The 27,082-nt window shown below is 39.2% G+C and overlaps 1 protein-coding gene across 50 annotated transcripts in view; it reads left to right on the top strand.

The window, feature by feature from the left end:
* The window catches only part of EPB41 (erythrocyte membrane protein band 4.1), a 233,095-nt gene that overhangs the window by 164,831 nt on the left and 41,182 nt on the right, over window positions 1-27,082 (top strand). For 9 of the 50 annotated variants that reach the window (XM_054497881.2, XM_063666934.1, XM_063666928.1 and 6 more), the window contains 5 exons: window positions 848-1,056; window positions 6,496-6,552; window positions 6,718-6,759; window positions 8,335-8,397; window positions 12,897-13,073. In XM_054497881.2, coding sequence (XP_054353856.1) covers window positions 848-1,056; window positions 6,496-6,552; window positions 6,718-6,759; window positions 8,335-8,397; window positions 12,897-13,073 — 548 coding nt within the window. Of the gene's footprint in view, window positions 1-847; window positions 1,057-6,495; window positions 6,553-6,717; window positions 6,760-8,334; window positions 8,398-12,896; window positions 13,074-16,485; window positions 16,537-27,082 lie in introns of all 50 variants that reach the window. The other 41 variants (XM_063667054.1, XM_063667027.1, XM_063666949.1 and 38 more) reach the window with 19 other exon arrangements.

The following is a 27,082-nucleotide window of genomic DNA, read 5'->3' as shown; positions in this document are numbered from 1 at the left end:
CTCTATGCACTGGATGCCAGTACCTCCTCTCTCTCCCCTCCTCTGTTACAACAACAAAAATGTCTCTAGACATTGCCAAATATTCTCTGGGGACAATTTACTCCAGTTGAGAACCACTGCCCTAAATATATTAGAGAATAAGAGCTGTAATACAAATTGGTAAGGCTGAGAGATAGTAGGACAGAACTCAAAAGATATTTTTGTTTAGGTTTGAGGCCTGACAGTCAAAGATTTTGAATTTATGTTATTTTAATCAAATGATATTATTATTAAAAGGGAGAGCATCTGGTTCAAATATTTGTCCTTACAAGCATCAGAAAGTAGTTCATGTCTTACCAGAAGAGCCATTTATCAAGTTATTTTGTAATCATTCCAGGGGGGCTTACAGAAGAAATCAGACTTAATTCTTTTTTCTTACAATATATTTTTAGGTTCCTGAAATAACCTAAAAATGAACACATCTTTATTTTTAAAAGGCCTCATGACCTTTTAGTTAACCCTTTTTTTCCTGCCATAGACAACATTGCAGGTTTTTGAAACTAAAATTACAGCATAAATGGATTTTCTATTTTGTTTCTTTGATCTTGTCTCCCCTGAATTCAGCATTCATGGAACATGATCATTAACACATTTTAGCCTTTCTACTGAGGGTACATTTAACTTTCTTGTTGCTATCAGTTCCCTGGCAGAGCACTAATGATTTATTTTTTACACTCTGTGTGATAGCCCACTACACACTCTAACATTCGTATGTATCCTGGATTCACAATTATTTTGCCTGGTGACTTTGAAATAATACAGTAGCTCTGGCCTTTACTTATGCTTCCCTTTTCCCTTTCTCACATAGCAGCAGCTGTCGATTCGGCAGACCGAAGTCCTCGGCCCACTTCTGCACCCGCCATTGCTCAGGGTCAGGTTGCAGAAGGTGGCGTCCTAGATGCCTCTGCTAAGAAAACAGTGGTCCCTAAAGCACAGAAGGAAACAGTGAAGGCTGAAGTGAAAAAGGAAGACGAGCCACCTGAGCAAGCTGAGCCAGAGCCCACAGAAGCATGGAAGGTATGTCATCAGTCCAAATACCTAGCTAACTCACTTTGTGATTTAGAGGCCTTAACTTTTTGACCAGGAACGTTTTCAAAGCAATTGCTTATTCTCATAGACTCAACAAAGTTATTCCTCATTATTTCTAAATGAAGATGTCTCCTATGAACCTGTAAAATATTTTCATAGAGTTATGTCAGTAAGACTGTAAGCTATCTCAGAAGTTATAAGGTGACCCACTCCTTGACCCAACTATTATTTTTATTTATTTATTTATTTATTTATTTGAGATGGAGTCTCGCTCTGTCACCCAGGCTGGAGTGCAGTGGTGCAATCTTGGCTCACTGCAAACTCCGCCTCCTGGGTTCACGCCATTCTCCTGCCTCAGCCTCCCGATTAGCCGGGACTACAGGCGCCCGCCACCACGCCCGGCTAATTTTTTGTATTTTTAGTAGAGACGGGGTTTCACCGTGTTAGCCAGGATGGTCTTGATCTCCTGACCTTGTGATCCGCCTGCCTCGGCCTCCCAAAGTGCTGGGATTACAGGCGTGAGCCACCGCGCCTGGCCCCAACTATTATTTTTTTTTAATGATCTTATAAAACACATCAGTATGATTGATCCTCTGCTTTTTAAAATAATTTTTACTCATCTGGAAGGAATCTCCACATTGCTTTTTAAGACTAAGCTCTGCTATTGTGATTAAAATAGAATTTTATTTTCTAAGATGGATGTATGCACATTTCCAAAGAACTAGTATTACATAAAGCGCATCTATGTGGTTGCTCAAATCTTAAGTACCTTCACAAAAAGGAGAAGATTCATTATGTAGGAGAGGTTGTACTGCTGAGTTGCCTATGGTTCTGAGTTAATTGTACCCACAGTCACTGCACTGTGTTGAAAAATCACCAATTTAATTAGCAGATTTCCTAGACAGTGACTAGACTGACCTTTTATATGTTAAGCTTTGTAAACACATTTAAGCAGTGATGGAATCGAAGTGCTAGCTCAGATTTATTGAAATAAATATAGGTCTTACTGTTGGCAACAGGAATTATGAGAAGCAGTCTTCATAAGAAGAATTACATTTTTATATGTCTGTTAAGAAATTTAAAAAAAATTTTTTTTAACTGCATAAGATCTTAGTAAGTGTTCTCGCTTTGGCAGATGGATTAACCTTGTTCTTTTGGAGCCAGATCAATATCTAGTTTATCTCTAGAGCAGTGGACAGTCTAATTATGTTTTGATTATATTTAAAAAAAAAAACAAACTGTTAGGCCAGGTGTGGAGGCTCTCACCTGTAATCCTAGCACTTTGGGAGAGCGAGGTGGGCGGATCCCTTGAGCCCAGGAGTTCAAGACCAGCTTTGGCAAAATGGTGAAACCCCATGTCTACAAAAAATAAAAAAACTAGTTGGGTATGGTGACGCACATCTGTAGTCCCAGCTCCTTGCGGGGGCTGAGACAGAAGGATAGCTTGAACCTGAGAGGTTGAGGAGGCTTCAGTGAGCCGAGATCGCCCACTGCACTTCAGCCTGGGTGACAAAGTGAGACCCTGTCTCAAATAGTGAAGCCCCATCTTTACTAAAAATGCAAAAATTAGCTGGGTGTGGTGGCAGGTGCCTGTAATCCCAGCTACTGGGGAGGTTAAGGCAGGAGAGTTGCCTGAACCTGGGAGGCAGAGGTTGCAGTGAGCCCGGATCACACCACTGCACTCTCCAGCCTGAGTGACAGAGCAAGACTCCGTCTCAAAAAATAATAATAATAAATAAACTGTTAAATGTGACATACAGTTTTACTGCCCATTTGGTACTACCTTGAGTCCAGAGAGAAAAACAGATTGAGTGAATGGTAGGTGTTTACATTTTTGTACCTAGCCAAATGTTTATGACATTGGTCATCAGGTTCATGTCAACAATGCCTGTTTAATGTTAGACTACCTCCTCAGTTCTTAATGTTAGAATATCTCACCAGGCACTTTTGACTATCCCTCTATTTGTTATACTAACTAAAAAGTGTTGGATTACTGGAATTGTCAGGGGAATCTTCCTAGTGGCTAAGATTCCTCTGGCTTTCTGCTGACTCACTTTTTCTCCTTTTTGCCTATGACACAGACATAAATATCTTCAACAATAGGCTCCCTTTGCTCTTGGGAACTTGGCAGAGTGAACAGATCACTACCTGGTATATGCTTTCCATTTTAAGTGCCAATAGGGGGTCTTTGTTGCCAATTAATTCTACATAAATATATGATTCGAGATACTTGTGTTGAAATGAGACTGAAGGCCACCTCTGATAACTTATTGTAATAGTGGTGGCAGAATTAAGGGGGACTCTGAACTGATTTTATATGTAGCAGTTAGAAAATAACTATGGCGGCAGGCACGGTGGCTCATGCCCGTAATCCCAGCAATTTGGGAGGCCAAGACGGGTGGATCACAGCCTGGCCAACATGGCAAAACCCCGTCTCTACTAAAAATACAAAAATTAGCTGGGCCTGCTGGCAGACACCTGTAATCCCAGCTATTTGGGAGGCTGAGGCAGGAGAATCACTTGAACCTGGGGGCAGAGGTTGCAGTGAGCTGAGATTGTGCCACTGCACGCCACGCCAGTCTGGGCAACAGAGCAAGACTCTGTCTCAAAAAAAAAAAAAAAAAAAAAAAAGAGGGCCGGGCACGGTGGCTCACGCCTGTAATCCCATCCCAGCACTTTGGGAGGCCGAGGCAGGCGGATCACAAGGTCAGGAGATTGAGACCATCCTGGCCAACATGGTGAAACCCCGTCTACTAAAAATACAAAAAATTAGCCAGGCGTCGTGGCAGGCGCCTGTAGTCCCAGCTACTCGGGAGGCCGAGGCAGGAGAATGGCGTGAACCCGGGAGGCGGAGCTTGCAGTGAGCCGAGATCGCGCCACTGCACTCCAGCCTGGGTGACAGAACGAGACTCCGTCTCAAAAAAAAAAAAAAAAAAAACTATGGCATTTACTTGAAGCCGTATTTATTATATAAAGCAATAGTAGTGATAAAGTAGCCTTGTAACTGTAAATTTCATTATCTGACATTAGTTTCGTGCCAGATAGAGATAGCTTTTTGTTGTCATTTTAACGAGATATATTCTGCAAGTATGCCGGTAGGTACTGTCTCCCCCATGTATATTATCTCATTTAATCTTCTGTGTAGGGGCATACACAGAACTACTGTTGCTACTTGGCCTCAATTCTTTTTTTTGAGACGGAGGCTTGCTGTGTCACCCAGGCTGGAGTGCAATGGTGTGATCTCAGCTCACTGCAACCTCCGCCTCTTGGGTTCAAGTGATTCTCCTGCCTCAGCCTCCTGAGTAGCTGGGATTACAGATGCCTGCCACCATGCCCAGCTAATTTTTGTATTTTTGGTAGAGACGGTTTCACCATGTTGGCCAGGATTATCTCGAACTCCTGACCTCAGGTGATCCGCCCACCTCGGCCTCCCAAAGTGCTGGGATTACAGGCGTGAGCCACCGCACCCAGCTGGCCTCAATTCTTTTTTTTTTTAATTAATTAATTAATTTATTATTATTATACTTTAGGTTTTAGGGTACATGTGCGCAATGTGCAGGTTAGTTACATATGTATACATGTGCCATGCTGGTGCGCTGCACCCACTAACTCGTCATCTAGCATTAAGTATATCTCCCAATGCTATCCCTCCCTACTCCCCCCACCCCAGGTTGGCCTCAATTCTTAAACTGAAGTAGAGGCTCTCAGTTTTCTGCTATTGGATTAATGAAGATCCAAAGCAAAAAGAAGTCATTATTCATTTGAACAAGGAATTTAAGCTTTGTAAAATAATTTAACGGTATTGTTTGCTAAATGTACAATTCTGGGAAGACATCATCTCCATTTTATCCATAAGAAGTTTAAGCTCTGAGGGGTAAAAAAACTTGTTAATGACCACACAGCAAGTATGCTGGGACTCAAAGTAGAAATGACCCAAAACCAGCCAGGCGCAGTGGCTCACGCCTGTAATCCCAGCACTTTGGGAGGCTGAGGCGGGTGGATCACAAGGTGAGGAGATCGAGACCATCCTGGCTAACACGGTGAAACCCCATCTCTACTAAAAATACAAAAAATTAGCCAGGCATGGTGGCGGGCGCCTGTAGTCCCAGCTACTTGGGAGGCTGAGGCAAGAGAATGGTGTGAACCCGGGAGGCGGAGCTTGCAGTGAGCCGAGATCGCGCCTGCACTCCAGTCTGGGTGACAGAGTGAGACTCTGTCTCAAAAAAAAAAAAAAGAAAGAAATAACCCCAAACCGTTAATTACCCCTGGTAGTTAAAGTGCTGTAATGGGGTGTGCTTAACTTAACACTTGACGGTGTCACTAATTTTGGTGCTCTCTTAGGTTTTTTAGACTCAGTCTAGGGAAAATAGCACAATGACATTATACTCCAAAGTAATGCCGCTTAGTGTGATTAAAAAGAATATCAACACCACAGATTGATGAGGTTCTGTAAAGAACTTAATGATACAAAGTGATTTAGCCCTTAGTAAAAATAATCAATTTTTTAATTTAAAATATCCAATGCTTTGGGCGTTGCTCACTCTATTATGCTCCCTCTTAATAGTCTGTTTTTTTTTTTAATAATTACTCCATTTTCTATGTATAAAATGACGTTACTAAAGGTATTTCAAAGCTAGGCAGGAGACCTTAGCTATTCACTTTCTGCTATTAATGTCAAGGATGAGTCTTGCCCTTCTACCAAACACATAGGCTCCACCTCCCTAGAGGAGATTGCAGTGTGTTGAATGTTGCAGCTGAATCCTGCATGTGCTTGTTTATAAGCCAGCCCTGGGAGTAATTTCATGAGTCAGTTACAATTTAAATTGGGTTTATTGTAATGTTTTGTTGTGTAATAAACTGAAGAATGAAGTGCCTCTTTAAGTATATTGTTCAACTAACAAAATCCTTTGTGTTTACCAGTTTGGTGTCATATGTGGTTTATTACATGTGTGCTTTAACTAAAGATTTTCTTTTTCTTCTTGTCATATATGTCATACGTTGATAACTTCATATGTAAATTTGTTTTTAAATGTTATTTAAAGTACTTCCAGATCAGTTTTTAAAGGCAAAACAAAAACATGGGCTATTGCATTAAATAAGCCTAAATTATTCTTTTTAGTGGGTACTTTTTTATAAATAAGTATAAAAATATATTTTCTTCATCAATAGAATACTTACCTTAATTTTCTTTTTTGATAATTTGGATATCCATATTACCTTTTCAGCCTTGAAAATGTGATGGTAAACACAGATGACTTTTGGGAGTAATATCCTTCCCTGTAACACCCTCCATAAGACTGCATCATGATGATTACATATCAGCGTATTTCACAACCAGCTTAAAGATGCAGCTTATTTGGAAACAACACTATTCATAGAAACCTACTAACCTAAAATGTTTTTACTACTTTTATTTCTTAAATGTAGGTGGAAAAAACCCACATCGAGGTGACAGTACCCACCTCAAATGGTGACCAAACACAGGTTTGTGCCAATAGGCCACTTGTTCCTCTTTCCCTCCACCCCGTCAGTTTTTTTCTTCTCCCTTACTCCCTTTTCCTTAAAAAAATTATAAAATGAAGGTTCAAACAAACTTCAGTGAGCAACATTTTATCATTTTTCTTTCTTTTTTAAATTATGGCAAAACAGAAGCTTGCAGAAAAAACTGAAGATCTGATAAGAATGAGGAAGGTTAGCCATTTTTCACTTTCACAAAACTACATTGCCATTTCACCCATGCTGACTTACAGTGCATTAAAAAGACAGTGATCCATTCTTTTCATTGATTTCTTTTAATCAGGAGTTGTTAATACTTTCAAATAACGGATATGGGCCAGGCGCATTGGCTCACGCCTATAATCCCAGCACCTTGGGAGGCCGAGGCAGGAGGATCACTTGCGGTCAGGAGTTTGAGACCAGCCTGGCCAACATGGTGAAACCACGTCTCTACTAAAAATACAAAAATTAGCCAGGCGTGTTGGTGCACGCCTTTAATCCCAGCTACTTGGGAGGCTGAGGCATGAGAATCACTTGAACCTGGGAGGTGGAGGTTGCAGTGAGCTGAGATCGTGCCACCATGCTCCAGCCCTGGGTGACAGATGTACACATATATTTACATAAACTGAAGAAACCATAATCCTGTACTATATGTTGAAAAGTTTCCGTAAACTTTTCAGTAGCAAAATATCTTTTTAAGCAAAATGAATTAATCAGTGAGAGTCAAACCTATCTTTTATATTTAAAAATGTATAAGAACTCTTTCACAGTGACATCATATTCTTGGAATAATTGATAATATTTTATATACATTTAGCATAAAATGAAAACCATCATAGCTGGCTGTGATGGCTCACACCAGTAATCCCAGCACTTCGGGAGGTTGAGGCAAGAGGATCCCTTGAGCCCAGGAGTTCAAGACCAGCCTGGGCAACATAGGGAGACCCCATCTCTTCAAAAAATAAAAATAAATTAGCCAGGCATGGTGATACACTTCTGTAGTCCCAGCTACTTGGGAGGCTGAGGCAGGAGAATCACTTGAGTCCAGGAGGTTAAGGCTGCAGTGAGCCACAGCTGCACCACTGCATTCCAGCCTAGGTGACAGAGTAAGACCCTGTCTCCAAAAAAACACCCACTGTAGCAGCAACTCCCAGTACTGTGTACAACCGACTTCTGTGTGCCTCATTCTTTTCATCTATAGAGTGGGATGAATCAGTTTGAATCAGTTAACTGAATATATTTATTGGCTGATCATGTATAAAATGATAATCTTTCTTAGATCTTTTTTATAAAAGAGATCTAATCTTTTATTAGATTTTATAATTAGAGATCTACATACTGCAGTGCCACTAAGTATAAAATACATCCCAAAAACTAAATAATGTTTTTAAAGCATTTCTTCACTCCATGATACATGGAGTTTCAGCGTTTTTTAGTCATATGTTTTAAGGTAACCCTCGAACAGTTCAGTTTCAAAAATGAAGATAAAACAGCTTGTTACATAAGAAGCCAATGAAGCCAGGAGCACTGTCTATTTAAATAACATCATCACATTCTTTCATCATTCATGAAAAAGGTCATCATTTTCTTGTGGTAATCATGTTCTCTCTGTGTCCTTGTGGCTCTCTGACCATTTCATGTTGGCATATGCTGCGCTGTGGACATTTAATTTTAAATATTTTTTGGTTTGCCAATTTTCAGTTTTTTCCTGCAAGAACAACATTTTAATTTTTTATGCTTTTCTGTTTTTCCCCCCTTTCATTTTCACAGAAAAAGAGAGAAAGACTAGATGGTGAAAACATTTATATCAGACATAGCAATTTAATGTTGGAGGTTTGTATGAACTTGAAGCTTATTTCAGTTGGTTGCCTGGAACCTTCTGCATTCTTTGCTGATCCCCTTTTCTTCATTCTATGCTGCATTTGGTTTTGCATGCAATTGCATGAAGGAACTTTAGGTTTAAAATGCTTTTGCATGTTGGTGAACATGAAGATATGCAAACATCTCGCCTTCTGATTCTTTTTAGTTTCTATCTGTCATACTTACCTGGAAAAATATATGATTGGGACTACCTCTACCTCTCATAGTTCCATTGTTTTACCCACCTTTAGAAAGTTCTACACCATTGCTAAAAGTTCCTTTAATTTTCCAAGAGTGTAAACTTCCATATGTCCCAGGATGCAAATTTGCACTATTCTTTCATTCTCTGAATTAAGAGAGTGTGAAAAAGAAGGGAATTCAGAGTGGACTTAAAATATTGGAGATAATAGAAAAATGACAGAAGAACTGTCGGGAGGGGGAAAAAGTAAGATATAAGAAGGAAAGAGGGGAGCCTAGCATTTAATGAGTAGTTACTATAAGATGGTTTAATCATAAAAACAGGCCTGTGGGTATGGGATTGTTATTTTAAAGATGAGAAAATTGAACTTCAAAGAGATTAAGCAATTTCCCTATAGTCCCAGAACTGGAAAGCCAAGATGTGAGTTAGGATCTATCCAACTCTATTAAACTACACTGTTTTGCACTCAGAAATAGCAACATGCTGTCTGCTATAGGACTTGTAAGATTATTTTCCCATTATATTCAACATAGGTCATATATATATATATAATTTTTATTTTCTTTTTATTTTTTTTGAGACAGAGTCTCGCTCTGTCGCCCAGGCTAGAGTGCAGTGGCACGATCTCAGCTCACTGCAAGCTCCGCCTCCCGGGCTCACGCCATTCTCCTGCCTCAGCTTCCCAAGTAGCTGGGACTACAGGTGCCCGCCACCATGTCCGGCTAATTTTTTGTATTTTTAGTAGAGACGGGGTTTCACCATGTTAGCCAGGATGGTCTGGATCTCCTGACCTCATGATCTGCCCGCCTTGGCCTCCCAAAGTGCTGGGATTACAGGTGTGAGCCACTGCTCCCGGCCTTTGTTTTTGTTTTGTTTTGTTTTGTTTTTTGAGGCAGGTCTCACAGTGTTACCCAGGCTGGAGTGCAGTGGCTCAATCACTGCTTACTGCACTCTCAGCCTCCTGGGCTCAAGCAATCCTCCCATCTCAATCTCCTGAGTAGCTGGGGGCTAGGGGTGCACGCCACAATGCCCAGCTAATTTTTAAATTTTTGGTAGAGACAGGATCTCAGTATGTTGCCCAGGCTGGTCTTAAACTCCTGGACTCAAGTGATCCTTCTGCCTTAGCCTCCCAAAGTACTGGGGTTACAGGCATGAGCCACTGGACCCAGCCTAAACTTTAAAAACTAGATAGACCTCTGGCTTAATATATAGCCTCTAATAATTATTTAAACCTCATCTTATTCCTTGTCAATACTTGTATTTTGAGTACTTGTTAAGTATAAAATCTCTGAGAAAAAATATGCCCAGCCTTCATTAAACATGTATTGTGTGGTGGGTGCAATACCAAGTGCTTTACATATATTTGTCTCATTTAACATGAAGTTTTTTGAGGCTGGACCCTCAGATATTTCAAACTTGGCAACTAGATCTCTTTGTTTTAGCCCATATCTGAAACTAGACCTGAGTAGTTCCGTCTTCAGAGACTAGGAAGAATAGTGAAGGTCAGTTGATTTCCTTTATTTGGCAGTGTAACATCTTGAAATTCTAAACATGCATATTTCCTGACTAGTTCATCTTCAGTGCTTCCTCTTAACTGGAACCTGCAGTACCAATCATATATTTGTCATTTGTTCCATGAGGTGTGTTATGGCTTCTGAGACTCACAAAGTCCCTGTGTGTGGTGTGTTTTTCCCTCAGCATTTCATTGACAGCCATGAGAGGGGATTTCTAAATAAGTGTGTTTGAAAATTAAAACCACTAACTGCCTTTTGAGAACATTTTATATTTAATGAAGTGTTTTGTTTGATTGCTGTTAAAATTATGAAGTGATAGTCATCAAAAAGTGTCTAACCTGAACACAGCCAAAGTAATTTGGCCATCATTCTTTAGAAGTTTTTTCCCCGGTAAGGAAGTTCTCTCAAGTTATCTGTCACTCCAGCAGGTTTTTTTTTTTTTTTTTAAGCATCCCTCCTCCCCCTTCTCCTACCCCGCCCCCACTAATGCTTTGTTCTGGCACAAATAAGGTCGAGTTCATTTTTAGATCTACCGCCTCCTCCTCCATCTCCCAGAGAGAACCTGTAGCAAGTTGTCTATGACAAATTCTATTTGGAACAGTCCCTTTGAGATCTTAATTTTACTCTATGCCCCCACAGGTTTTCAACAAAGCCAGCTAAGAAGGATGGAGAAAGCTCCCTCAGAAGCTACTGGTTTTACCAAAACATTTATTTTCCCAGGTTCCAAGCCAATCTGAAGCTAGGCAAGAAGAGTAGCAAATTACAAGTCTCTTACATTAAGAGGTTAACTAAGAGAGTTATCATTTTACATAGCATCTCTTGCTCATTTTTGTTTTGCTCTATTCACACTTTTAACCCTCCCAAATGTATTAAGTTGTTCTTGGCCCAAACAGATTTTAATTTCCAGTTAGGAGCTGGGTCATAGGACCTTACATGTCTGGTGGGTCTGGTTGCTCAGTCCAACACTGGGTCTTTGAATGGGCTTGTTCATGCTTTTCTTTAGCTACTAGACATGCTTTTCTTGCTTTCAGCCAGAAGAAAAGTGCAAACTGTTGTTTCCCCATAGTGAAGTCCATATTCATAAAATATACTCACATTTCATCCCAGCAAGCAAAACATGCTCTTCTGGGGTAGCTACAGGATTGCCCTTTTGGAGTTAGCTTTCTGTTTGATCTCAAAGCAGGTATACATGGTTCAGTCTTGCAAAAATGAAAAGAATAGACTAGTTAATGAATTTTCTGAATGAATATCTACAGAATCAAAATCGTCTCACTGATTATTCTTCTTATGCTGTTTTCCCTTTGACATTGCTTTTGAAAAAGTTTTATTTAGTTAAAACCTGTATTACCCTCAGAAAAAAACTGTTAAGCAAATTTTTATTTAAATGAATTCTGATTTTTTACCCCAATACAGCTCTTTCCTACAGAGCCAAAAAAGAAAGACTAAATCCAAAATTCACCCAGCATATTAGGAGATGTATTTAGCATTATGCTTTTCTTGGATACAAAGCTGCCTTGATATATAATAAACACAGAATTTTTTACAGTCATCAAGTGATGGGCTCCCACATGTTTTGATCTCAAGCATAGATCTTTTAAGGTTTTTTGAAGTATTGTTGGACAAAGAACATTTGAGTTTTTGTCTTCAAGTTATATTTACCAGACTATTTTTGGCCAAGTCCCCTTTTTGAAAGTTGTTATATGCCTCCTTTCACGTAAACCTGAATATTATTTCTAGCTCATGCTTTATTAACCTAAGCTTCGTTCATTTCTCCCTGAAATATCCCTTTAATAGCTTGCCTGTACCTCAGGTTGCCTAGTATTCAAATTTGCTAGGATATATACCTACTATATACCCATAAAAATTTTAAAAAATTTAATCTGCTGGAACAGTTGAATTATTTTAAATTGTCAAGGAAATATATAAGGTATTTGGTGAACTCTTGTTAACTCACTCTCAATCCTTTGAAGGTTATTGGAAGAAGTCCCTGTTTTGAGTTGTACTAAGTGATGAAGTGAAGCTGTTAGAAGTTAGAAAGCCTAAGGCTTTTAGTTTATGTGCATATTATTGACAAAGAAAAAAAGTCATTGTATTATGTACCTCTGGGTGATTTTTCAGAGGTAGTAACAGTCTGCTCTGGAGCCTTTAACTAGGAATTTCAGTAATAAATTCTTACATCAAAAAAGGGCTATTCTTGTTTTTTAAAAAGCAAAAACAGCCACCTAGTAATAGAGAAGTAAAACCATCTCCAGGTAGAAATAGAAGGATACTGTATGTTTGCAACTCAACAAGACAAGAATGGTGGAAGTTGTATGTTTCACCATGCCTTCATTAAACAGTTTGTTTATCTATTGCTATCTCCATCCTCCTGAGCTGAGCCTAAAATAATTTATTATCAAGCTGAGGCTAATTGAGTTGTGGAACTACCTTCTTGGGATGAGAAGTTAGAGATCTGCTGCTGTGTCATAATGGGAAGAAGAATCATAAATTAAGGCGTGAGTTCTTTATGGGTTATATAACTGCTAACAGCTATGGAGTTGTGATACTTCACAGCTTCCAAGAAAAGCACTTTATTTAAAGAAAAAAAAAAGGCAAGCAAATATACCATGTTGTATATTTATAATTTGAATGCAGATTAGTAACATCTGTCCTGGATGTGGTGTGTTTTCTACCAGTGCCCAGTCTCTGACGGGTTGCCTTTGGTTATGTTCTTTGTCCTGATTGTGTATTGTTTTGCATCTTTGTCCTTTCAACTGTAGGATTTAGACAAGAGTCAAGAGGAGATCAAAAAACATCATGCCAGCATCAGTGAGCTGAAAAAGAACTTCATGGAGTCTGTACCAGAACCACGGCCTAGTGAATGGGATAAACGCTTATCCACTCATTCCCCCTTCCGAACTCTTAACATCAATGGGCAAATCCCCACAGGAGAAGGAGTGAGTACTTTGTCCACATGACCAATTGTGAAAATGGAGGGAATAAATGTTTTTATGTATTAATATTCTGTATCTGAGAGAAAGCTTAGAGTTGAAATTTGGATTTGGTGTCTCACTATATTCATTGCTGCTTTAAGGCATTTGTAATCAAATATTTATTTTTTTTAAGTCAGGTAGGCTACCCATGCAATTATAGGAGCTATTTGGAGCCACCAGTAGATGATTAGCCTCTGAGAACTGTCTCTGCAGCTACATGCTTCTGGCTAATGTATGTTTATAAACTGACCGTAAACCAGTAGAGGTTTATTTGTACTCAAACTGTGCCTTCAGGGACTAGAAAGCTTACTAAATTTAGGAAGGTCAAAATAGGAAAGACATTAGTCTTTTTAAAAAGCTTTATTTGAACATTTGCACAACTTAGAAATATCTAGAATGGTTCCCCACGATTATATAGTAAACCAAGGAGGCCCCTAAGCCAGAGAATTCAGAACTCCAAATATTAATGATTGTATTTCAATTTTAGAAAAACTATGGGCTGGGCACCATGGCTCATGCCTGTAATCCCAGCACTTTGGGAGGCCAAGACAGGCGGATTGCTTGAGTCCAGGAGTTTAAGACCAGCCTGGGCAACATGGCAAAACCCCATCTCTACAAAAATTAGTCAGGTATAGTGGTGTGCACCTGTGTAGTCCAGCTACTCAGGGGGCTGAAACAGGAGGATTGCTTGAGCCAGGAGACCAAGGCTGCAGTGAGCCATGATTGCACCACTGCACTCCAGCCTGGGTGACAGAGTGAGACCCTGTCTCAAAAAAAAAAAATAAATAAATAAATCGTTTTTCTTTTCCTTTTATCTTTATGAGTAATGTTAAACTTTTAATACACTGTTTTGTAAGATAGTCACAATTAGAGGTCAGAGATACCTTTCAGGGGCTCTTCTTTTTCTGTTATTGTTGTCATTACCTATTTTAGAAATCCTACATCTGGGCCGGGCGTGGTGGCTCACGTCTGTAATCCCAGCACTTTGGGAGGCTGAGGTGGGCGGATCACGAGGTCAGGAGTTCGAGACCAGCCTGGCCAGCATGGTGAAACCCCATCTCTACTAAAAATACAAAAATTAGCCGGGCATGGTGGCGCATGCCTGTAATCCCAGCTGCTCAGGAGGCTGAGGTAGGAGAATCGCTTGAACCTGGGAGGCGGAGATTGCAGCGAGATGAGATCACACCACTGCACTCCAGACTGGGCAACAGAGTGAGACTCCATCTCAAAAAAAAAGAAAAAAAAGAAATCCTACATCGAATAAATGAATCTATTAAACATTTAATGAAAATATCTTGAAAGTTACCATGAACATATACCCCAAAAGTTTTTATCTTTAGTCAGTATAAATGAAATATTTATATAGTCACAATGACTCAATAAGTGATTATGATTTAAAAATTATGTGCTTGTTTTTGCCCCAAAACAATAGCAGTTCTAGTTTAAAAAGGTAAAGTGATGTCTTAATAATTTTAAAACTTTTTTTTTTCCTTTTTTTGAGATGGAGTTTCACTCTTGTTGCCAAGGCTAGAGTGCAGTGGCACGATCTTGGCTCCCTGCAACCTCCACCTCCTGGCTTCAAGCGATTCTCCTGCCTCAGCCTCCCTAGTAGCTGGGATTACAGGCGCCTGCCACCACGCCCAGCTAATTTTTTGTATTTTTAGTAGAGATGGGGTTTCACTACGTTGGCCAGGGTGGTCTCAAACTCCTGACCTCAGGAGATCCACCCGCCTCAGCCTCCCAATGTGCCGAGATTACAGGCATGAGCCACCACACCCGGCTAAAACTTTTTTTTTTTTTAATTTTCAGAATTTATGGTAAACTATCCAAATTATTATTTAGTTTCTGGAACTGGAGAAGGTGATAAAAGTTGGTTCACAGGCCGGGCTTGGTGGCTCACACCTATAGTCCTAGCACTTTGGGAGGCTGAGGTGGGCTGATCACTTGAGGTCAGGAGTTTGAGACTAGCCTGGCCAACATGGCGAAACCCCATCTCTACTAAAAATACAAAAAAATTAGCCGGGGCCAGGCGTGGTGGCTCACGCCTGTAATCCCAGCACTTTGGGAGGCCAAGGCGGGTGGATCACGAGATCAGGAGATCGAGACCATCCTGGCTAACACGGTGAAACCCCGTCTCTACCAAAAAACAAAAAATTAGCAGGGTGTGGTGGCGGGCACCTGTAGTCCCAGCTACTTGGGAGGCTGAGGCAGGAGAATTGCTTGAACCCAGGAGGCAGAGATTGCAGTGAGCCGAGATCACGCCACTGCACTCCAGCCTGGGCAACAGCAAGACTCCGTCTTAAAAAAAAAAAAAAAAAAAAAAAAAAATTGGTTCACAAAGGGTACTTTTTGTATTTTTCAAAGTGTGACTAAAATTGGCTAACAGTTCTCCAAACAGAGCTGAACAGTTTCACAAATAAGGCTGGAGAATACCTGAGTAATGGGCAGCTAAATAGAGTTACCAGGGATGACAGGACGCTATTGTTTCCTACTCACTGTCCTCTCAGCCTCCATTTTCTGATATAAATGGACTTTAGTTTTGTGTTCTAAATCTAGAGCATGTATCCTGAACTGAGACAATAACTCTGCTTTCTGGGCAAGACCACTGTTTTCAGTGTCAGTAGGATACTTAATTTTGATGTATCTCTAGTAATAAGAGTCATAAAGGGTCTAGCAGTTCTGGTTGTGGCTTGATTTGATTTAGAGGGTCTGGCTAGTCAAAGCCTAAATGAACAATTCTGAACAAGTAATTTATCATATTGGGCCTTAGTTTATGGAGTAGATGGTCTTTAAGGTCCCTGTTAACTCTAAAATTCTGTAAGTCTATGACTCCATGAGAAAATGCCTTGTCGCTATTTCACCCGGTTAACCCTATCTGCAAACTATAACTGCGTATTTTCTAGAAGTTTTCTTTTTGACTGTGCGAGTAATAAAAGATACTCGACTACTTTGAAAAAGTAACTTGGTCCTCTCTTGGATGAGGCTGGGTAAATTTGAATTAGGCTCCATTTCCTAGGAAATATCTTACATCTTTTAATAGAAACCTTTCAGAAATCTTCTCAGGGTTGGTTTTGGGAATGGTGATGTCATTCTGTGTACTTTAAAGAAATAACTTTTTATAAACTAAACAATATCCATGGGAGTACTTGAACAATTTTAGCTCTATGCTATTACCCCTGTAAATGAATAGTGGAATAAATAAGCACTGTATTATGGTGACCTTTAATATTGGGTAATTCCACTTTCTGGCATATCTTACTTTTTCTTTAACAATTGGGATACTATTTCCATTCTCTGGGGATACCTCTTCCACCTTTGACGGTATTGTTGTTGCATTGCAAGGCAACTGAATTTTATATAATTTGTGTATGACCAGGTGAAGAAAACTTCTATCCTACCCTCGGAAAGAAAGGTTGGTGGGCCAGAGGTAAAGCTGCTGTTATGACTTGTGCTTCTCAATCAGAATTTGCTCTTGTCATGGCACTAAGCAGATAATCCCCCAGAACTGAACAACAGCTGCTGAATATTTTTTTTTCTTTTGGCTATACTAGTAAATTCACACCCACAGCCTTTCGGCCTAACACATAACACTTCCACTGCTGCAGCTTTTGCAGCTTTCAATTTGCTTATTTCGGCGCATGGCTGGTTGAAAAGCTGCATGAAGATATAAATATGTATTCAGAGAGAAAATGAATTTAATTATACCCTATTCTTTTTATGTTGTCTTTCTTCTCCCACTTTATTTTCTTTCAAAAATCATTGTAATTTTGCATCCTTTCTTTTCTTTTTTTCTTTTTTGCTGACCAGTCCCCTGGCTACTTTCTCCCTGATACATATCACTTAGGGGTGTGCAAAGAACCAGTGTTGAACTTCCAAACTGATCAGAGAAGGCTAGCTCAACTGAGAGAACTTAGAGCCAAGTTTTTCCTTTCATAGATAACATCTGTCTTGACTATGGATAGCAGAGTACAGAAATTGCAGGGGGAAGAAAAGCTTCTCAATTGGACAATTGGGGAGAAAAAACTTTCCTTAAAAGTATCTAAAGCATTTGCTTAAAGTAATGTATAAACCTTCATGATGGTCATTATTATTTATTTGTTTTGGTGAACCTTGGAGGGACATTATAAACTTTTATACTTTTTGTTTTTCCTTTGCAATCTTTAAAATGTATAAGATTAAGATTTTTATTTCTGGAGCAAAAACTAATTGCTATACTGAATGAACTGTTGCTTTTAAAACTGTTGTTTTTAAAGTCTATATGAAGAGATATAAGGATTACTTTTTATATTCTGCCATTATATTTGTAATAAAAGTAACTTTTTTTTTTTTTTTGTCTGAGAGACTGTTGCTGTGTCCCCCAGGCTGGAGTGCAGTGGCGCGATCTCAGCTCACTGCAACCTCTGCCTCCTGGGTTCAAGCAATTCTCCTGCCTCAGCTTCCTGAGTAGCTAGGATAACAAGCATGTGCCACCACGCACAGCTAATTTTTGTATTTTTAGTAGAGACGGGGTTTCACTGTGTTGGCCAGGCTGGTCTCAAACTCCTGACCTCGTGATCCGCCCACCTCGGCCTCCCAAAGTGCTGGAATTACAGATGTGAGCCACTGCGCCCAGCCAAAAATAACTTTTATGATGGCAAGAAGAATGCTTCATTATTGGCATTGCCCAATTAGTGATTGGCAGCACCAAAGTAATAAAAAATGACCTAAAATTCATATGTGAATATCCTCAAAGGAAGAATAAATAACATAGCAAGGGGGAAGCCAGTGATTCCTTGAACTTTCCTTTCTAATGTTCATTCACTCAAAAAGGTATCTATTGAGCACCCTATTGTGTTACAGAAACTTTGCCAGGATAAATTGCCAAAATAAAGTAAAGCTAAAATGAAGAGTGTCTAAAAGATATTTCCAAATCCTTTGCACATCCCCAAGTATCATTTTTGAGCATTTTCCATCTGTCATTTTGTTCATCTTATTCTGTCTTTCTTGATCTTCTACTGTGAAAGCAGACACAGGAACGTGCTCTGTTAGTACAGGATGAAGAGAAAATTAAAAGGCAAGAAAGATCTACTGAAAGAGCCTTGCCCCAGCAAGAAAATGAAGAAATTCTTCCCAAGGTTTCTATTCCAATCCCTGAGGATCACAAGTCTCTCAAAAAGTGCCACCTCTACTTTAGTGCTTTTCCATCTCCTCGTATTCCTTTCATGATGTCTTTTCTCGTGATCCTTGTGTTGGCTGTTTGGTGGTTGGTCTTTCTGTGATCAGAAAACAGGGTGCTCATCTGAAATGTCAAGACCATTGAACTTCTGTCCTTGGCTTCAACTGTGTTATTGCTGTATGACACCCTCTGATCTTGATAGTTCACTGTCCTAGGGGAGCTCTTGTGATCACTTTTCTGTCAAATGTTACTCTTTGTAGAGTATGTATTGTGGGGTACAAAGGAGTAGCAATGGACTGCCCAAAGCCAGCTTTTCTGCATTGAAGTTTAACAAATTTAAACAAATCAGAATTAAGCATATGGCAGGTTGGTAATCTTCCCAAAAGCTTAAACTCTTTTATCCTGCATGTTTACTGTTTACTGTTTACTATTGTTATGTCCTCCTATCCAATGTCTCACACAAACCAGGATACTCTCTAGATACATTTGATGGAATATTTTCCTAATACTCTATAGTCATTTGTTTGGCATGGGCTTCATAGTTTAAGAAAAAATTTCAACTTGCTAACCTTTCAGAAGCCTTAAAATGATAACGTTTTAATCTACAAATCCATAACCACTCCTTTTCTTAGGATATCAAACCAGTATAAACAAAAGTCTTTTCTGGAAAAGGGCTTTTGACTTCTGTGGCCTTTTTATGAGTATTTCTGAGCTGCACAGGGACAGACAACTTTTTCCTGCCTGGTGTATAGAAGAGATCTTCAAAGATTAAATGCCATCTTTTCACAAGTAGAATGTTGATATGGTTTAAGGAAAATGGTGCTGGTGCCCCTTAGCCTCCAGCCAGGACTGAAATTCTCAGACTGCTCTACCTATCCTTAAAAGTCTGGAACACAGATTTACTCAAGATGTGTACATAAACCCTTCTCTGAATTAAGATACTGTGTTACTTCTTTATGGCTTTACTAATTATATTGCTAGCAGCAATAGTTAGCCATTGCTAAGCTTAAAATATATATTGATATACTTTGTTTTCCTGATATACTTCAGACCTGTTTGTTCGTGCACTCGTGTTGAAATCAATTGTTTTTAATCAATGGCTTTGTGACCTCAAGTTCTGTTGTGACAAGTATGTGTCCTCTGTTTGCATGTTGACTTCTAAGACTTACCTGAAGTAAATATGAGCACTCTCTCTCTCTTCAGGACACAACTCACATGCCTAACCTGTTATTTTTTACCTCAATATTGAAGAAACCTTGCATGTAGCTTGCTTTTTATGGCACTTGAATGTACAAATATGGATGATTTGGTTAATGTCTCAAATATTTGTTTTGAAATCTGAGTTTATAGGGTTATCAAACTAAGATTATTATACTTTGTTTTACTTCTCAATGCTTTTCAGTTGATGAGACTTCTAAACAAGACTTTTTGTTTTTGAGAAGATGGCCTCTTAGAGCAAAAAAAGAGAACAGTAAAGACAAGAATCTTTTGTCCTTCAATATCTACCAATATTGTTCTCTTGTCTCTGGAGACATGTAGAAATAATTATCTGGTATTTCCTGAAAACTGCTACGCTGTCATTATAGGCTTTCCCAAGAAATGGAAAAAGAAGCGAGGACCAGGTTAAAATTTAAAATTTGGTGTGCGTATCTATCTTTTATGTCACAGGCTATGTCTATTTATAATACGTATTTTGTAAATAAGCATATTTATTGATTCACTCATAATAAGAGGGACCTGAAATATTACAAAGCTGTTCCCTACCACAGAAAGTAATAATCATAAGTACTCTCTTTTATCTGGGAAATAAAGATACAAGAGTTTCCCTTAATGAAATAACAAATGGGACTATAGAATTGGTTAGATTATTTTAAATCTTTTTTTAAGGAATTAAAAGGAAATAATCAGAGCTTTATTTATACTTTTATAACTGCTTCAGATTATAATTCCTGAATTTCCAGTTTTCATCCTTATACACAGCTTTTTATTAATTACTATTGTAAACTTCACCCTGAATTTTGTTTCTCTTTGTATTGGAGTTATTCCAAGTCCATTAAAAGTCTAAGCCAATGATACTTTTCAGTTTTCTGAAATGCAGCAAGAGTCCTCGGAGATCTTTATTGAGAGTCAAAGGAGAGGCCATTTCTTCTATCAATAGGGTAAGAATGATTAAGAGGAGAATGGCCAAGCCCTTGTATTGGATGAAGCTGACCAATGCAGACTCAAAAGATACCATCACAATTATCAGAGGAAAAATATTGGGCATTCCAGCTTTGTATTACCTGAAGGTAACACTGCCAATATTTGCAACATAAAGCATAAATGGGCCGGGCGCGGTGGCTCACACCTGTAATCCCAGCACTTTGGGAGGCTGAGGCGGGCAGATCACCTGAGGTCAGGAATTTGAGACCAGCCTGTGCAACATGGTGAAACCCCGCCTATACTAAAAATACAAAAATTAGCTGGGCATGGTGGCACACACCTGTAATCCGAGCTATTTGGGAGGCTGAGGCAGGAGAATCGCTTGAACCCGGGAGGCAGAGGTTGCAGTGAGCCAAGATCACGCCACTGTACTCCAGCCTGGGTGACAGAGTGAGACTCCGTCTCAAAAAAAAAAAAAAAAAGTGAAAATATTCTTGGTTTCCTTCCTTCATTTTCAGTACCAGAGGCAAATTCTAATACATATTGGTGTTACCCTGATTCAGCTTCTTAATGGCAAGTTGATAAATAAAAAATAATTTGGACTAAAGGTATCAATACAGACCAGTATAACATTTTGGGTTTTTGCTTTGGTTTTGTCATTATTCATTTCTAGGGTGACTCTGAGAGGTTCACTTAACTACTTGGCAGCCAGATTTCCACCTAGTAATGTGGAGACAAACCTACCTCATGAGAATGAATATGTAATAAATTCCAGGAACCAGAGACCGTGGTTGTTGGTCAATTCTTGGTCTTTTGGGAGCTGGGAAGATGAAAATTTAAAAACACACAAACATACATTAACTTCTTTTTATTTTGAAAGTAAGTCGTTAAATAGCTGTGTTTATTTCCATCTACTCCTTATTGATATTTGACCACTTTACTAATTTTCCAAATTTATCCTTCTCTTAATAAATTCATCTTATCCAAATGGTATGATTAAAGTGGATCATACTTGAAAATAAACCAAGCATCTATATTTTGGGCCTCTCTTTCAGCCAGTTTCTTTCATGCTTACAATCTGAAGGGAATTGTTTGCGTGGGTCAAGTTTTCTACTTATTTACATCTTCAGTAAAAGTTTTGAAGGGAAAAGATGCTGACTCTGTTGATTAAGATTAGACTGGATATTATACACGGAATAGATTTCCAGTTGGCATCCTAGGACCTAGTACATTTCTTTCTATTAAATATTATAAAATTTACTCTTAAATTTCTTTGGATATAATAACCCAATTCACTTTCTCCTAGTTTCCTAAGTCACTTCTGTAATACTTCTTATAGATAAGCCTGTAGTACTTCCTGTAGATAAGCCTATAGGACACATGAGGCATTAGAGATCTAATTAATTTTAAGAAGGTATTATGGAGCAGAAATTACACTTGTGCTTTACCCAGTGATCATGTATTTTTTCTACAGGAAAACAGGGCAAAATTAATATGAGACATGGTCTCATTGTTGCTTTTATTTTTTCGCCAAGGGTTTTGAATACAGTAAAAACATACAAAATTTGTTGACAGAGTTGCCTTCCCTTATATTCCCCTTCACAGGAATTATAAAATCCCAAACTATAGCATTCTCTGCAGCTTTGAAAAAGACTATTATATTGTTTTTATTATACATAGAAACTTCACTTTTTTTCATATACTGAAATTACACCGTTTGTAATATTGGTACTAGAAACTACAACAACTCCTTATTCTTACTCTGTTTTGTGTAGCATGTGGCATTACCATATCTGCTTCCTCTACACTTTAGTGGATAGTATTAATAGGCCACTCTCATTTCTGAAGCTGTTACTCCTCATGCCTTAGTATCTCCTTTTACTGCAGCAGAATATGACACAAAAAGAAACACATTGGTGCAGACCTATTAAAAGCATACCTGAAATGGTTAAGGAGGTATGGAATTAGAGTTAGGAAGCCATACAAAGTTAGGCTAGAGGAAGAGCAGTGGCTATGATCAACAATTATAAATTCATGGAGGATTCCTTTTGGTAAACAAAACTCCTATCATCCTAGAACTTGAAAGACAAAAAGAAGATAAAGTAGTTTATTCCCACAGATCAGAAATGCAGGCTAAAAGCCAAATAACTTGAATAATAGCCTAACTAAATGTGTAGATAACATTGTGGAGAAAACACACTTTAGGAATTTTTAAAATCTTTGGTGCGACCAGGCGCGGTGGCTCACGCCTATAATCCCAGCACTTTGGGAGGCTGAGGCGGGCGGATCACAAGGTCAGGAGATCGAGACCATCCTGGCTAACATGGTGAAACTCCGTCTCTACTAAAAATACAAAAATTAGCAGGGCGTGGTGATGGGCACCTGTAGTCCCAGCTACTCAGGAGGCTGAGGCAGGAGAATGGCATGAACCTGGGAGGCAGAGCTTGCAGTGAGCTGAGATCGCGCCACTGCACTCCAGCCTGGGCGACAGAGCGAGACTCCGTCTCAAAAAAAAAAAAAAAAAATCTTTTGTGATTGAAATCCTAGGCCGGGCGTGGTGGCTCACGCCTGTAATCCCAGCACTCGGAAAGCTGAGGTGGGCAGATCTTCTGAGGTCAGGAGTTCAAGACTAGCCTGGCTAACATGGTGAAACCCTATCTCTACTAAAAATACAAAAATTAGTTGAGTGTGGTGTCAGGCATCTGTAATCCCAGCTCCTCGGGAGGCTGAGGCAGGAGAATCGCTTGAACCCAGAAGGTGGAGGTTGCAGTGAGCTGAGATTGCGCCACTGCCCTCCAGCCTGGGCAACAGAGCAAGACTCCGTCTCAAAAAAAAAGAAAAATCCTAGAAGGCAGCAGTGTCTTACCCTTTAACATAGAATCCTGTTTTGGGTAAATGATAGAATAACTCTGACATTTGAAAGATTGAAAGGTAGGGGAAGACATAGAGTCCCAACTATGTTTTCTTGTCTCAAAATCAACAAAGGCAGGTGAGCCTCTTATTTTCTTATCTACTACCTCTTCAAAGAAAAGTCTTCATATTTATAAGATCCTATCTCAGTAAAACACATAGAAAAATATTTAAGGGGATAACATGGCCACCATTCATTTTATTCATTTATTTTATTTGTCACCCACCAGCAAAGTACTCTATTATATATTACAAGGATGCAAAGAGTCAGCATTATCAGAATTTTAGGGATTAGATAGGATCCTAATTCAACTCCTCTCTCTTCCAGTGCTTGACTCTTCTCTACAATATCATTTAGAGATTTGGAGGCCAGTCTTGCAGTCTTTGTTTCAATATCTCCTGAGATAACATATTACATCTTTGGACAGCTCTGAGTTTGTATATAAATCATTCATATATTAAGTGAAAATCTGTTTCCCTGTAGCTTTCACTCACTGTTCCTGAATAGAGGCATTTTAAAGAATTTTCTATCTTTTTCCACATTACTTCTTCACATACTTAAAGGTAACTCTCATGTTGAAAAACTAGTCACTATTCTTACCCTCAGACAAGTTACCATCTGCTATTCAGGTCTATTCCAGTCTTTCTCCTAGCATGTCATCCTCCTTTCTTCTTTTCTAACTTTCCTTGTTTTAACAGCTTTTTCTTTCTGGCTGTGTTGCCCACTGTGGATTATTCCACTTTATGTCCCTATAAATTGACATTCTCTCTCCAAAAAATTTTGAAATTTCTGGCTGTCCCAGCTTCTTCATAGATAACATAGGCCTTGGAATTTTTTTAGGTAAAAGAGTAGAGGTGGGATAGTTTTCTAGCTTTGAGAGTTTCATGTAGCCCAGAATCTGTTGACAAGATAGTATCAGTGTTATATTTTGAGGAAGCACACTACCAAAGCCTGCATTCTAAGTCTGCTTTCCTTCTGTGACAGTCTGAGTAACCTTTACATACTTGAGTTGTCCCCAAGTGATTCAATTTATAACAGTGTGATGATAAAATTATGGAAATGTACTTTCTGCTTAACTTTCTGATTATGATTTATACCCCACCAGAAAAAGTGATATTAAATATTTGAAGTGTTGTTAATACATCTCTTTTGCGCCTTTCTCCTCAAAACTATGAGATTCTCAAAGGTAAGAGGCTCTTTAGGTCAAGCACGGTGGCTCATGCCTGTAGTCCCACCTACTGAAGAGGTTGAGGCAGGAGGATTGCTTGAGCCCAGGAGCTCAAGGCTGCAGTGAGCTATGATCACACTACTTCTCTCCAGCCTGGGCGACACAGCATGACACTGTCTCTAAAAAAATTTTAAATAAAAATAGGCCTTGATTTTGCCAATCTATAACCTTTGTATCCCAGCTACCATGTTGCCTTGAATATAACAAATAATATTTGTTAAACCGAATTAAATGATTAATCACAGATGGCGATGGATAAATAACTTTTCACATAGAATCTCTTGTACTGGCACATAAATTTGTGCCAAACTAATCACCTTATGCCCAATCATTATATGCAGGTAATCCAGAAAGCCTATATCCAGCCCAGAAGCCACTGTGTCTTGTTAATCCTGTAGTATGGTCCCTTGTTTATTCAAGGAATCTAGTATACCCCTATGGTAGGTGTCAGTTTCTATTGTTAATGTCTTGTAACTTGGTTTAATTAAAAGCTCTTATCCAGCTGGCCTTGGTGGCACAAGCCTGTACTCCCAGCTACTTAGGAGGCTGAGACAGGAGGATCACTTGAGCCTGGGAATTCCAGTCCAGCCTGGGCAACATAGCAAGACCCCATCTCAAAAAAAAAAAGCTCTTATATATTTACCACAGGTAATAATCAGCTATTCTCACTCTAGAACATATTACCAAGAATAGGGTACACATCTGTATAAATAAAGTCATCTCGGATAAGTGTGATATCATAAAGGGAACATTTATGTTTATCTAAAATACATTGCAGAGAGCAATTTGACACTTTTTCTTGTGTTTTACGTGATATAGAAACATCAACTATATCAAACTCTTATGGGTTTTGATATATTTGGAGTATCAGGAGTAGGCAAACTTTTTCTGTAAAGTGCCAAATAATAAATATTTTAGGCTTTGCAGGCTATATGGTCTGTCACAACCACTCAGCTTTGCCACTGTAGAGTGAAAGTAGTATAGATAACACATAAAATGAATGTGATTATGCTCCAATCAAACTTTATTTATGGACACTGAAATTTAAATTTTGTATAATTTTACATATTAGTAAATATTATTCTATTAGTTTCCTAACCATTTTAAAATGTAAATACCATTCTTAGCTCATAGCAATACAAAAATAAGGAGAGGGTGGCTGGGTGCAGTGGCTCACACCTGTAATCCCAGCACTTTGGGAGGCCAAGATGGGCAGATCATTTAAGGTCAGGAGTTTGAGACCAGTTTAGCCAACATGGTGAAACCCTGTCTCTACTAAAATACAAAAATTAGCCAGGTATGGTGGCACACACCTATAATCTCAGCTGTTCGGGAGACTGAGAACCGCCTGAACCTGGGAGGTAGACATTGCAGTGAGCCAAAATTGCACCACTGCACTCCAGCCTGGGTGAAAGAGCAAGATTCCATCTCAAAAAAAAAAAAGAGAGGGTGAGATTTGGCCTGCCGCTTATAGTTTGTGGACCCCTGGTACAGACCAGAAAAGTGGTTTATTATATTTGGTGCCTTTGTACTGTTTTGGAGAGTTGTAGTTGGGATCTTAGCATCTTCACTCAATATCAAAGTATTTTTTGTCTTATTTATGATTAGAAATGGAAAACAAAAGATGAGACATTCATTTCTATTTATCAAGCAGTCAGGGTACACCTGAACTGTAATCAAAAATACATACTGCTGGGCGCAATGGTTCATGCCTGTAATCCCAGCGCTTTGGGAGGCTGACGCAGGGAGATCACTTGAGGCCAGGAGGATCACTTGGGTCCAGGAGTTCAAGACCCATCTCTACCAAAAAAAAATTAGCTGGGCATGATGGCATGCCTGTAGTCCCAGCTACACGGGAGCCTGAGGTAAGAGGATCATTTGAACCCAGGAGTTTGAGGTTGCACTGAGCTATAATCATGCCACTGCACTCCAGCCTAAGCAAGAGCAAGACCCCATCTCTACAAAAAATAAATAATAAAATATGTACTGTAACCCCCACAGCACCCCGTTTCTGCCAGTTTTCCAAATTGCATTGTGTTAACTGTGGTCTTATATTCAGTGATGATCCTAGATATCCCCTTCATTTGGTTTGTATTTTAAGGATCTGCCTCTATTTCCCCCTAAGGAATAAAGAAACCACAATTCCCAAATTCACCTTTTCTTTAGCCAAGTTTTAGAGATATATAATGAACATGGTAAAGAAAGTAAAACGATGTTGTTTTTTTTTTTTTTTTGGACACAAAGTTTTGCTCTTGTTGCCCAGGCTGGAGTGCGGTGGTGCGATCTCGGCTCACAGCAACCTCTGCCTCCCGGGTTAAAGTGAGTCTCCTGCCTCAGCCTCCAGAGTAGCTGGGATTACAGGCGCCCGCCACCATGCTCGGCTAATTTTTTGTATTTTTAGTAGAGATGGGGTTTTATGTTGGCCAGGCTGATCTTGAACTCCTGACCTCAGGTGATCTTCCCGCCTCAGTCTCCCAAAGTGCTGGGATTACAGGCATGAGCCCCCTCGCCTGGCCAGAAAAATGATTTTTACTTTT

Source organism: Pongo pygmaeus, chromosome 1, assembly GCF_028885625.2.
Source record: "Pongo pygmaeus isolate AG05252 chromosome 1, NHGRI_mPonPyg2-v2.0_pri, whole genome shotgun sequence".
Classification (NCBI taxonomy): Eukaryota; Metazoa; Chordata; class Mammalia; order Primates; family Hominidae; genus Pongo; species Pongo pygmaeus.
This window is presented reverse-complemented; position numbering and strand designations above follow the sequence as displayed.